The sequence below is a fragment of the Dipteris shenzhenensis genome, chromosome 33 (assembly GCF_047967505.1).
Source record: "Dipteris shenzhenensis isolate YYH24624 ecotype China chromosome 33, Dip_SZ_1.0, whole genome shotgun sequence".
Lineage (NCBI taxonomy): Eukaryota > Viridiplantae > Streptophyta > Polypodiopsida > Gleicheniales > Dipteridaceae > Dipteris > Dipteris shenzhenensis.
In genome coordinates, this window is record NC_141628.1 from 9,521,792 (window position 1) to 9,536,300 (window position 14,509).

Genomic DNA, 14,509 nt, shown 5'->3' on the forward strand with positions numbered 1-14,509 from the left:
GACCTAGTTTCTCATGTCTGCAAGAAGTACCATGGAGGCAAAGACATATCACATGGCCTACATCATATTGTGACCAGAGGTGATTTCCAAAGTCTGTATTCTATTCCAAATTGTCTTGTACCTCTGATGTATCTCAAGACTCATTTGGCTACATTCCAATGAGACTATTTTGGATTTGCCATAAACTATGCTAGTGAGCTTACTGTATAATAAATATCTAGCCATGTGATAGTCAAATATATAAGAGATCCGATGAGCTGCCGATAATACTTGTCATTGACTGTAGGCTTTTCTGAATCTTTAGTAAGGTTCAAACTCTGTTCAATGGGAGTGGTTGCAATCTTGCAATCTACCATATGAAACTTTTTCAGGAGACTATCAACATATATTAGCTAACTCATGAAAGTGCTTTTTGAATCTCTCCAAAACTCAATTCCAAGACAATAGTGCATAAATCCAAGATCTTTCATGTCAAACTCTGCAGATAAGTCTTGTTTTAACCTCTTGATGAAGCTATCATTACTTCTTGTCACAATCAGATCATCCATGTACAAAAGTACAGCATTGATGTCTTCCCCTTGAGCTTTGTAGTAGAGAGTATGATTTGCAATGGATTTCATGTATCCCAGATTAGCAAAATACTTGTCGATTCTACTGTACCGGTGCTTGCTTTAAGCCATAGAGACTTTTCTTGAGATGGAAAACCTAATTCTCTTTCCCAGGTTCAACATAACCTGCTGGTTGTTGCATGTTGACTTCCTCGTCTAAGTAACCATTGACAAAAGCATTCTTGACATTTAGTTGGTACACATTCCATCTACTGAGTGTTGCTAGTGATATCAAGAACCGTATTGACCATCTTTGCTATACTGGAGCATCAGTCTCATCATAATCTTGACCATATTGCTATGCAAATCCTTTTGCAACTAGTCTGGCTTTGTATCTTTCAATGCTTCCATCTGGATTGTACTTCAATTTAACACTGTATTCATAATTTTTGGACTTGTTTTCTTATTTTGGATTTTTTTTCCAAATTGGTCACCTCCGCATCATATTCACCTAGTACACTGAAAAGTGGGTATTTTTAGAGCACTACATATATTCACCTACACACAACTATGGCCTACAAAACAAGAGTAGAGGTATAGTGGGTAGGGAAAAGAATGTGCGGGGAAGGAAACTTCATTTTTACTATAGTATTTTGCACATTTGACATCATAAATGAACTCATTGTCCCTTTTCCAATCATTTTGACAACAAACATGACTACATTCTCAAATTTCTAGTGAAAGTTATGATGGAAACATGGGAAGGTACAAAATTGGAGGTTATTACTAACGTATAACCAAAAATCACAAAGTACATAAGCTCAAAGAGACAAGAATAATTTCCAATCAATTTATCTCATTAATTTTGTAATTAATTATTAATTAATTTTCTAATTAACACTATTTACTAATTAACTTCTTAAAAAAATTTATGAATTGTTAATTAATCGTCAAACTAGTTGTTATATACTTTTAATTGATAAGTCCCTCCTTAATTATTTCTTATTATTTATTAATTTAATAGTAAATAAATTAGATAACCTGTATATGATAATCCAAGAGTTGTTGCTATAGAAGTAGAATAGTCAAAACATGTAAAATAGATTGCAGAAAATAGGCAAACCATGATAACAAATATGGTGCACAACCTACCACCATCCAGCAGCCTGTGTACTCCCTAGACGTGGACTGTGGCCCTTCCCCTTCTACCTCCACAGGGCACCTCTAGCCTTGTCAACCTGCACACTACAACACAGCTTCAGTGGGCTGCATTTCCAACACATCTCCTTGCTGCTTTCCTTCCTGGATAAGTTCTGCTGCCAAGAGAGTGTTCTCCACAATGAATCCCTAGATCCCTGGCTTCCCTGCTGCTCTGGATTGAGGCGCCAGAATGCTGTAATTGCTGCTATGGCAGCTCAGATGAATGCCCATGTGGCAGCCTACTGTCTGCCACATGGCATTCTTTCTAACTCTCTCAGTTGAGCCCTGTGGCCCCTTCAGTCTCGGCCCGCTTGGCCTCTGTTTGAATTCCATTTGCCACTAAGTCGTCTATGAGGATAGACATGGTCTATTCTTCTTCTTCTTCTTCCTTCCTTTAAAATCCATACTCTCAACATAAGATGATAGAATATAGAATATAACAGTCCTAGATCCCTAATGGACGCACAAAATGTCACAGTAATGAATGAGCTTTGCAAAATCTATATTGAAAGCAAGTATCTCTGCCCTAAAAAAAGGAAAGCCCCAAATTAAAGGTTGAAGAGAGAGAGAGAGAGAGAGGGAGAGCGAGAGAGAGAGAGAGAGAAAGCATGTCACGTCCAACACAGATTCCGGGATAAATTGATGAGAGCCACACGCACAAACATATCTTCAACAGAAACTCAAGGTCGAATGTGATGAGAATCGCTTGTAAAGTAAATGCCAGTACCAAAACATTCATGCATCTTACTTGAGGGCATTAAGTTACATCTGTATTACTCAATTAGAGCTAGACTCTTAGAAAATGAGTAATAGAGAAACAATTTAAGTTCAGAAACCTATGAATCCGTGGGTGCTGGAACAGCCTCCAGCAACCTTGAGTAGTAGAACTTCGTTGATGTCATGTCTCTATTTCTTACAATCCAGCCAGCAGCATTCAGTGCTGCCTCAACATCAGCCTCTGCATGCAAGTATGCCCTGGTAGCCTTAGAGGGCCCGGGAAAGAACTCGCCTATTCGTTTGAGTACCACAGAAAACGGTGTTTTTGGCGCAAAGCTCAACAGGAGTCGACTCTCTGCGAGGGAAGCAAGGTGGGCGATCATGCCAGCCGCTTTCTCTTGAGGATAGTGAATCAACACGTCAATGCAAGCCACTGTGTGATATTTTCCTTGCAGAGATTCGAGGTCCTTGGCCTCAAAAGAGGGGAGCTTGAGGGCTTTGCCTGAAGCAGAAGCTTTGCTGATGGCCTCAGTAGCCTTCTTCTCTGCTTCACAGACCATAGCAGAAGAAATGTCACTGGCGTTTACTACAGCACCCTCGAGTGCCAACGGAACCGTTAAGCTCCCCGTGCCACAACCTGCATCACATACTGTCACTCCTTCCAAGCCTCCCTTCTTAAGAATTCCCAACGCCTTTTCTACAGTTTGAGCGTGCCCTTCTCGGATGTCCAATTGTACGCTGTTCACATCATCGGATTCCCCATAAATTCTTCTCCATCGATCAAAACCGGCAGTATTGAAGTAATTTCTCACCGCCTCCTTCTCGTTCCCTCCAACCGTAGCAGCCTGCTGTTGTCTCCGCTTCTCTGGATCAGCCAGCGACAAGGCGGTGGCTAGAACTGCAATTACTCCACCACTCGCAATTGCGAAGCCGATGCCGGGGTTAGAGCTAGTATCAACGAAGGCGAGGGGAATGGTTTGGAGGGCGGAAGAGGCAATGTGATCCATGGAACAAGATGCGACGGTGGGGAGGGAGCGTTTAGGGATGGCAAGGGGGAAATGGCGGGCAATGTGAGGGATAAAAGATGTTCGAAGGGGGGAAGAGGTAGGGGGAGGGGGGAGGCCGAGATGGAGAGCCATGATTTTCATGCAGCTACTCTCGCTAGTTTGCTTGCTCGCTCTCGCTGTTTCGTTCAACTCGAGCTCAATCAAAACCCAAGAAGCTCAGTCCCTCTCTCTCTCTCTCTCTCTCTCTCTCTCTCTCTCTCTCTCACTCACTCACGTTCTACACCCACGATGCTCCTCTCGCAGAGTGCTTCCTCCTCCTCGTCCTCCTCCTGATCCCCGCCCCCCCCCCTCTCTCTCCCTCTCTCTCTCTCTCTCTCTCGTTCTACTCGACAGACCCACACACAGCTCCTCTCGCACAGTACTTCCTCCTCCTCCTCCTCCTCTCTCTCTCTCTCTCTCTCGCTCGCTCTATCTCTCTTCCCTCTGCGCTCCTGAATCTCTTAGAGAACTGATTTCTTACTCAGACAGACACATCTCCCCCCCTCCCTCTTTTTCTCCTCCTTTCGAGGCCTCTTCGAAATAGCTATGAGCATACGCATTCGAGCGTGTGCCTCCCCCTTGCACTGGCTACGAACGGCCCATGCAACGATCACCCATTCGCCTTCAGTAGCTCGGCTTGATGCTCCCCTTCTCTCCTCCCTATGAAGCTGCTGCACGTGCACTTGAGGTGAGTCCTCACGTGCGACCGAAAGAGATAAGGCGGAATGCTATCTCTGCCCACTCAGACATTAACACGTGTCGTTGCATTTGGGCTATTCCCAATATTCAAGAAGAATCGGGAATAATATAATAATTCTTCATTTTGCCAAAAAAACAAGGTGAATGACTTTTGTCTTTCATAAGGCCTGCCCAAAAGGTTGGCTGAACCAAGAAGCGCAAGCAAAAGATACTTGTAGAAGAGAGGGAGGAGGAAAGATTACGATTGATACGAGAAGCGTGTGTGAGCGCGCATGCGAGAGAGAGAGAGAGAGAGAGTTTTTCGAAAGAGATGGAGGAAAGAAATAGTAAGTGAAACTTGGACCAATCCATGAATTACAAAATTAGCAAGAAAAAGAAACAGGCCATTTTCGCTTCTAATGCAACGCCTCCACTAAGACCTACCCTACAGGAGGCCCAAAACCCCCATGCCTTCTCGAGAGCCTTATTTTATGCCTCATGGTGGGCAGTTAGGGCTTGAACTTTGGACCTCATCTCACTTTTTAACCACTTGGCTAAGTCCTTTGGTAATATTGTATATATATGTAAAGACCCCCCACTCTCACCCCCCCCTCTCTTGCCGCGTAAAATGGGGATCAAATGTCTCGCCCACTCTGGCATGACGTCTGTCCCTACAAAAGCTAGATGGTGGGCAAGGAAGTGTAAGACATCGTCCTCATACTGGGGACAGCGATGATGCAGATGCTCCTTGGTGGAGGCTGTTCCAAGGCGCCTCCAAAATCAACTTTCGTCCTCATGAATTGCTGGTCCAAACGCCAAAAAACTTGAATGTATGACAGACCACACCAAAATCAAGAGTTTGTATTGGCTTCACATCTTAGGTTGTCAGTTGCGTCTTGGGACGAGGTGTGGGGGGTACCCCTCCCCACCCCCCAGGCCCTCCTCGATGGAGGGCTAAGCAGCTTCTCAAGGTGCCTTGCATCAAGGCATGGGAACTCGCCCCTACCTGCCAGACCAGCCTGCGACGACGGTCTATGCAGGGTATGTGGACGGCCTCTAAACACCCTAGACGCTCCACCATGCCTAATTCAAAGAATCACTCTAGAAGGACCATTAACACCATGGTCCCATGGGAAACTAATAACAATTTTTAGAATAGCAAGTCAAAAGTGCTTTTTACAATACAAATTATGCCCGCAATTGGTTCTAGAGTCCCTTAGAAACATGCCCGGAGACAAATGATGCGATGAAATCAATCGAAGTCAATTGATTCCTAAAAAACAAACACTAGTTGCCATTTTTCATAAATTAGCCTCCCTCGGCTAATCTCATGCTACATGGCCATTTCATTTATAACAAATTTGAGGTTTCACACAAGTACTGTGAGGGCAACACCCTAATTTCAAGACTTTTCTAAACAAGTTGGGATTCCTATGAGAGAGAGAGAGAGAGAGAGAGAGAGAGAGAGAGAGAGAGAGAGAGAGAGAGAGAGGTCTATTGAAGATAGTCTCCATTTCCTAAATCCCAATGTGTATCTATTACATAAATGAGCTTTGGGAATATCCCGGGAATATGTGCACTCCTATTGAGAAGCCCTCAAGTCTTGAGTGGATCAAAGGTTCTCATATGCCCTCTCATTATGGTTCTCCTCCTTAAGTTTATGGCATTTGAAGCAAGAATTTGCTCCAACGCTTATGCAACTATGCTAGTGTGTTTGATGCAACAATAGCCTCATCCCATAGCACATCTCGAAGTCTTTGCACTTGTTGAACCTGCCAAGCTTTACAAGCCTCCTTGGCATGTCTATTGTCATCTTGTTGGTCTTTTAATGTGGTGCTTAGCTTGAGCTTCCATTTGACATTGTTCTTTTGACAACTTTCTCTTCTCTTTCTACCTAATCTTCTTCTTGTTCTTTGCTCTCATAATTGGAGATGTACTAGTTGGATGTGAGGATGAGGGATTGTAAGTTTTTTTGCAAAATGTAATATTCTATTGTTATTCACATCGACATTGTTTCATTAGTGAAGTCGCTATATATTCCCTCTATGTTGTATAGGCCAATTTATTGTAACATGCTTTTGGTTCTCTTACTCGGCTTTTTGTGTAGGAATAATAATTGGAAAAGCTAGCCATTGAAAAGTCGCACTAAAACATTTCAAGCTTTCCACGCAAATATTGGGGAGTTAATGTTCTCAAAAAAGGAATCTTGCCTCCTTTGCAAAGTCTCGTATTCACTTCTATATTATGCCCTACGAGATGCCTTGGAGAAGGGTCCATACGGACATGTTCATCCTTTGCCATTTGTTGCCTTTGATAATCTAAATGGCTTCATGTTCTTGTTTGGCACAATCACAATTGGTGACACATGATTGGTGTGCTTGAGCTAGCATCCAATAAATTTTTCTAGTCCCTCATATGCCATGGTGCCATACTTTGGATTTATATTGTAGGATCTGCAAACCTTAGGGTTGGAGCCAACCCTAATAGGTATGTACTACAACTTTGGGAGAAATTCATATCTCATTTCTTTAAAGGATCAATCCATATAATTATTCCATTAGTAATGTTTTCTTCTTCCTCTTGCTTGAGTTGATCAATGATGTACAGAGGCTTTTGTTCTTCTCCTTCCACAACAAGATTCCATTTCCTTGTTTTGGCTAGCCCTCATATACCATGGTTTCTATAGGCTATCTATTTCTTTGAGTTTTGACTCTCCTACTAGTTTGGGCATTGCCATTGTTGTTTCTCCCCTCATATTGTTTTTAAACCAGCTAGATACTTCTCTTGGTCTCGCAGAACTATGACTATTATTGTTTGCTAGTTCTTGATGATGCTTGGTCTATTGCTTTAGTGGTCTCTAGATTTTATTTTTGTCTTATTTCCTTTTTTTCAACCTTGATTCTCACATTGAGCTTAAATATGCAAAGTTTCTTACTCTGTGAGACTAGCAATGGATTTTCATGGGACTCTAACTCCCAAGGAGTGGTTTCTTTGCCATGCGTGCTCATTCCGGCCCCTTTGGGTCCTTTGAAAGTTTGGTGTTTCAGGTGACTATATGGGCTATATGGTGGTTCCTCTGGCATGCATGCTTCTTCAAGCCCTTTTGGGTCCTATTGAAATTTTGGCGTTTCAAGTGACTATATGGTCAGAAGTGTATATGATGGGGTTTGACTTCGATCAAGCGATGGGACTATATGCTGGCACTGCTTAAGAAGTTGGGCTTTTGGAGATGATTCAAGTAGAAGGCCTTGTTGGGAAATGCTTCAGCTATCCTATGTGTGATTGGATGGGTGGTAGGACAATTCTCTGCAGAGATCGGCTGGGCAGGGATGCCCTCTGGCACCCTTGCTATTTGCTATTTGTACAATCCCTCTTATCTACTTGATGAAACAAGAAGTGGGTGAGGGAAATATCAAAGGGGTACAGCTCCCTAATGGAGATCAGTTCTGCTTGCAATTGTTTGCGGATGATATGGTTGTCCTTACTTTGAATCTCAGGAAAGTGTTGGGAATCTCTGTGCGGTGTTGCAAAAATTCTATGATGCCTTGAGGTTGATTTGCAGTTGGTCAAAAATCTTTGGGCTACATACAAACTCTGATCTACGCCAAGCATGGATGGATGCCATGTATGTGAAATGGGTAGAGAAATAAATTGTGGTAAGGTACTTGGGTGCTCCAGGCATTACATTGCATCAAAGAGTTGATTGGTTTTGGGAGTAGGTTTGGCTAAAGATAAGGGCTTGGCATGGTGCCATATTGGGATGGAATGCTCGGGTCTTAATAGTTAAGCATATGTTAGCTGCGTCTACAACCTATTTGACCACTATGTGGAGGTTTAAGAAGAGCCATTGGCAAGAGATTGAAATATGTTAAGGTCGTTTATCTAGGCGGAGGACCACTCAACTAGGAAATGGCTTACATTCCGTGGGAGGCTATGAACGTTCCAATAGCCATGGGGGTTTGGGGGTTCTTGATATGGACTTCCACACCATTATCCTGCTTGGTAAATGGATTCCTGGGATGTTTCTCTATGGTGCACCCTGGGTGGGGTGTAAGTGGTTACTACAGAATGCAAAGGTTAAAGGAGTTGGTACTTTGAAAGAAATGACGTAGTATGATTGGTTATGCTCATGGTTTCTGGTTAAAATTATAAGATCTGATATTTGTGCAAGGTTAATGGATGCCAGGAAGGCCTATAGTTGTTTGATGTGTTGGAGGGGTCGAACACGTCTTAGAGGGGATGCTAGCCTTGGGGAGAACATTTGGTGCAGTTGGGAAGTTACTTTGTAGGGAAAATTCATTTCCTGGCTGGATCTTTATGCAACACGATCCCTTTATAGGAAAGGCATCAGGGGATTCTAGAAGGGCATGCTAGAATCTTTAAATGCTTGAAGGTATCGATTCATGCTATCTGATAGGTAATCTGAATTGCTCTTTGAGGTTTTGAATAACATCCCAGAGGGGTTGGCGGCAAACTGTATACCTTCTGAAGTTTGGAAAATCGATCAATGGGTCAGGCTCTACAAGCCTGAGGAAGCTAATGATGGAATTGTCATTAATCCCAGCTGTCAATACTAAATGGAAGCTTAGGAGGTCAAGTAAATGGTGAAAGAAGATAATCAGTGGGGTGTGGAAAGTGGAAAGGAGAGACTTTTTATCCTGAAGGTAATTCATAAATGGTTGCCACCACTGAGATGTAGGATGAGGAAATGGTCCTCTATTAATCCGTACTACCCACCATGTGGTGGTCGATCGCTAGAAGATATGATGCACTTGTTCTAGGGATGTCAAGTTTCGAGGAGGGTTTGGAATCGTCGTACTGTTGCCACGGTAAGGGAGGTGGGTTTAATGGACAAATTTGCCCCTAACTCCAATTGGAGGCTAATGGTGCTAGGAGATACTGAGGTCCTACCCTTTACTTTAGCTATGTGTTGGCTATATATTTGTGATGTCATCTTCATGAGAATTTGCAACCTCAGGAATGAGATGGTCTTCAAGCATGGCATGGCTTGGGCATTTTGGGAGAGTGCACTACTAGGGATAGTCAAGGTTGGTCTCGCTACATGAGGAAGCTGGTTGAGAAGAAAGACCCACCGATGGGGATGTGTCTACTAGAAATACATAGTGTTCTATAGCTGGTTACTAGACTTGTTGTATGGCCGTAATCACCATAGGCCATAGGCAGTTTGCCCAATAAAGTCGGCCACAGTTTTGTGATACTTTTTTTCCCTTTCAATTTAATAAAAACCGGCATGTCTCCTTTTATTTTTCTTTTAAAGTCACTATATGAGCTGAGGCGAACATGGGTGTCATTGATGATGACACTCTGGTCTTCTTTGTCATAGGAGTCTATAATTTCTTCAGCCAACGCTCTATCTCACACTTGTCTCCATGGCAAACTTGTGAATTTCAAGAGCCTATTGGCCTACGGAATCCTAGTGAGAACGTCATTGTTTAGCAATGTGGCACGCCCATTCGATAAGTACTTACAAGTTTGGATAAAACACTTAGGAGCGTGTTGTGACACATGAGATGGTGCTCTCCTCCTCCTCTGCCAATTAGAATGCTCTCTGCGCGTGTCCATGATCAAGAACAGTGCATGATAGCGGGGTGGGGATGAGGATGATGAAGAAGAAGACTGAGTAGCACAGAAATTGATCGGGCGTAGTGGAAGCAAAGAAGCTAGGGAATACAGAAAGACGAAAGTTGTGGATGATGAAAATGTGGGAGCAGTAGAAGATTGAGGATGCAAATGGAGATGATAACTAGAGTCCCTAACCCAATGTAGCCAAACATAATCTAAAGCTAGACGACCCGTCAGATCAATGGTTGCATGAGTATCTGTTCTTAGCATGATGATTCTGCATTAATGTGCCCACAATATTTGAATTGCCACGTGTCGACATGCCATGCATCTCTTCCACTATCACTAAACAACTAATTGGCACTCTAGTTGGCGTGAAATTCATCAAGGCACAGTCGATCGAGTGATTTGCATCCGAGTCCTGTCTAACCGAGGGACTCGTTGCTCAGTATGGCTTCACTTTACTCCCATTATACAACTCGAAGAATACATTCCCTTGCAAATCTTCAAGTTGAATTGTCCCATTGGGAAATACTTCAACTAACTAGTAGAGACAATTCCATCCTATCCAAGTGATGCTCGGTAGCAATACAAAGACTCAAAACAATAAATTCTAAGGGAACAATTGCTTCCAAACTGAAGGCCATACAAAAAGGTGTAAGATTTGTAGTGGCCTTATAAGCAGTTTGATGTGCCCACGGAGTAGGTTGAAGTTTAGTATCCCATTCACCCTTAGCCGATTGCACTGTCTTTGTGAGGATGAGCTTAACTATTTTATTTGTTGACTCGGCTTCCCCATTGCCATGAGGATAGTAAGTGTGGTGGAAATTGTATGCATAATTTTGAATTCAGTCTTAAGCAACTATACCACATCATTAAGGAAATGTGTAGCATGATTCACTGACAAGCTGCAAAGGGCATCCTATCTGCAGATGGTATTTTTAAAAATGAACTTAACAGTGTTCTGAGCCGAGTTATCTCGGGGTTCCTTAGCTTTTGCCCACTTAGTAGCATAGTCAGTGGTGGCAACAATGATGTATTTATTCTATGAAACCTGGCAGGCTTGAAAGGACCAACAAAATCTAAACCCCATCTCTGAAAGGCTTCCCATGGACGAGTAGGTTGTAATGTCATAGATTGATTGGCCAATAACCGTCCAGTGCATTCAATAATGTCACAATGCATACACTTAGTTTGAGCATCTTTGAACAAGGTTTCCCAACATAACCCTACCTATAAGACTTTTTGGGCAATTAACTCCCCTTGAAAATGTCCTCATGATGGATCCGAGTGAGCTTCTTGCAACACAACTGCTCGCTTGTGTGGCATAACCCATCTGCGAAGAAATCTATCTATACACGAATGATAGAGATGTACACTGATCAAAGTGTATTTCCAAGCCTTCAAGTTGTCTGCACTTATTCCGAGACATTGTATTAGGAAATGTGCCCTTAGACAAATAATCCATCAACTCAGCATACTCAGGCTCGCAATAGTCACTGCAAAGAGTTCAACATCTGGCAATTCAGTAATAACCCCTTGTGTATCCTCGAGTGCAGGTAATATGGATAAACAATCAACTCCTACATGGTTTTCCCGGGTCTATGAATGATCTTAAAGTTGAAATCTTGAAGAAGAATCATCCAACATACAAGACGTCCTTGAATAATAGTCTTGTTGATAAGATAAAGCAATGCTTGATGATCCACATAGAATACAAAAGGATTGTCGAGTAAATAATGCCTTAGTTTCTCTACACTGAATATCATCCCCAAGGCTTCACTCTCAGTGGTACTATAATTGGACTCTATAGGTGTGAACAATCAACTGGCATAGTCTACTGGATAATCTAGTCGACGATCCGGTTGAATCAATATAATGCCTAAGGCATAACCAGAAGCATCTACATGTAATGGAAGATAACATCCCACCTTGGTTGCCTTAGAATAGGAGTTGCCATTGCTCGGTCCTTCAATTCATGGAAGACCACAGTCAACTCGGTAGTCCACTCAAACTTGGCATCTTTCTTTGTCAACTCATATAATGGAGTTGAATCTTGGAAAAACCTTTGATAAAGCATCTATAGAAGCTGATAAACCCCACAAAAGAATGCAGTTGAGTTAGATTATGAGGGTCAAGAATTTGATGTATAGCTCAATTCTTACCTGGCTTAGTTCGTATACCATCTTGAGAAATGACATGACCAAGTAATATTCCTACTCAGACACAAAATACACTCTTAGCCGAGTTCAATGAAATATCCGCTTTCTTACATCTCAAAAAGACTTTTTTCAGGTAATCGATATGATCCCTATATAAAGAGTTAAAACAAAAGTCATATAAGAATGGAAATAAACTTGGCGAGGTAATCTCTAAAAGTTTCTACCATAAACTTCTGGAAGGTTGATGGGGCATTTCTCAATCCAAAAGGCATTACTCAGGTTGCATAAGCACCCCATTCTATGATAAAGGCGGCCTTGGATTGATCTTTTGGAGCCACAGTATTTTCATTATAGCCATTATAACCATCCACAAATGAGTACATCTCATGTCCTACAACTTGGTCCAAGATTCCATTTGTAAAGGGTATTGGAAACGGAATAAGAACTATCTAGGCGTTAACTTCCGATAGTCCACACATACTTGGAGTTTGCCATTTTTCTTAGGCACAACCACAATAGAAAATAGCCAGTCATCACTACAATCAATGGCATAGATAAAACCAATAACAAGAGCTGGTCTAGCTCAGCTTTTACCGATTTGGCATAGTTGGGATTCATCTACTGTCGTATTGGCTTTGCATCTGGAAAAGTATCCTATGTTGACACAGAATGTAACTCTAGGCAAACACATCCTCATACCTAACAAATAAATCTCTTGTGATCCTTAGTTTCTCGGAAGAAAGATTAGCACTTACCCCGCTACCATGGCAGGGTTATCTTCTATTCCGAGATTTAGTTCTTTTGTTGGCTTTGGTACCAACTGTTTAGTACCAATTCTGGTGCTATTCATCAACATCTCAGCTAAGTCTTGTTCCCCTTCAATGTCTTCAATGATGTTACTCGAAAAGATGTCTATTTGCTTAGCAATCTGCTCAGCTTTCAACTTCTATTTGATATCTGTAGCCACTTGAAAAATATCAATCTGATCCACATGTAGGATTTGTAACTCCGTTAGTAGTGATTCAACATCCTGAGGAAATGGACCTGTCACCTCGAAATTCTTTGGTCGACAACTACTCAAAACCTTTCAAGTATTTGTAGGAATGGACACATTTTGACTACCTATTTTAATGATCATCTCTTCTAAACCCCAATCATGTAGCATTTTTGGACTCTTAAGCCAAGGTCGTCCCAATAGTATTGGATAGGCATGCTGCTCCATGGCAAACGCAATAAAGCTAATTGTATAATAGATTTCACCTATAACATATCTTTTGGGTCAACTGGTCGTTGATCTTCCATGCGTACTCAGAAAGGTGATGGCTTATGAGACTTAAACTTCAGTCTCTGGGCAATTCTTCAAAAATCATGTTCACTCCAGAACCACCATCCACCATCACTCCTGATATAGTTTGTTTCTTAACCTTAATGGCAATTAATGGCACTTCCTCATCAACTACTAGAGTATCAATCATAGGTATAGTGGCTAAAGATTGTACCTCTTTTGGTTGCTCGGTTGATTCTTTGATCTACTGAGCAAAGAAATCTCGGTAGTAAGGAGCTATTCACATTAACTCGATGAATGTCAGACTAGCTTGCATGTTCTTGAATATTTCTCATGCTTGGGCTAGCTCTCTGCTAGGGTTCTGGTGGAGCACTTGGTTCTATTGCATTTTCCTTAGATTTTGAGGATTCCCCTTGCTCGGTAATAGACTACTGAATCTACTCGGGCATCTTCATAGCTAGAGTGTTCCCATTCAACTCCCTTGCAATTTTAGCAGCATCTAACTCCTTTTGAGCCTTCCAATTGATGTCTTTACTTGAAGAATCTGTGTCTTCATTAGTTGTATAACTGATCATTTTGACCGAGTGACCACTTTTGCATCAACTAATTTGGCAGCTCGGTTACAACTACTCAGCATTCTGGATCCACTTCTTCCCTTTCCATGCTAGTTTGGAGGAACTTCATATGTTCAGCCCATGTTGGACAGTCAAAATGAAAATGATTTTCTCCACAACAAAATCACTTGATCTTAGGTGGATCTATTTTCTCCTTACTAATCTTACCTTCATCCTTTTGCTCAAAATGTGGTGGCTTATTGTTTGATGGCCGAGCATCAGTCTTATCATTTGGTTTGCTGACACTTGGCAATTTTTACAACATTCGAATTCATCACGACCAAACTTGGTACAAGCATTGCAATACTTATTTTTGCATTCTTCTTCTACATGTCCTGGACCACCCCTAAAACACTTGTTACACCATTTCTCATTGTCACTTGATTTTCCTGGAATGGCTAATTCTTTTAAGGACTTCTTCATCTCGATTTTTAGCTTATCTTTCTTTGCTAGCGTCTCCTCGGTGTCACTGTTAGCATCTTTCTTCTTTGCCTTGTTCTTTGACCCTTCACTCCTCTCAAGAGCAACAACTCAGTCTAGCAATTCCTCATAGGTTCTATTTGCATTGAATATCTCTGGCTTGCGCGAGTCTACCTGGGTACAACATGTGATCAAGCAGGCTCACATAGACTTGTCATCTTGAACAGTGCTCAACTGATTGGATAAGAGGTCGTAT

General features: G+C 42.0%; 1 protein-coding gene across 1 annotated transcript; it reads right to left on the reverse strand.

Annotated features, from left to right (window-relative positions):
• Positions 1–2,450: 2,450 nt before the first annotated feature.
• Positions 2,451–4,178, reverse strand: CHLM (magnesium-protoporphyrin IX methyltransferase). Its single transcript, XM_087372125.1, has one exon. The coding sequence runs from the start codon at positions 3,611–3,613 to the stop codon at positions 2,585–2,587; it is 1,029 nt and encodes a 342-aa protein (XP_087228251.1). The 5' UTR covers positions 3,614–4,178; the 3' UTR covers positions 2,451–2,584.
• Positions 4,179–14,509: the final 10,331 nt, after the last annotated feature.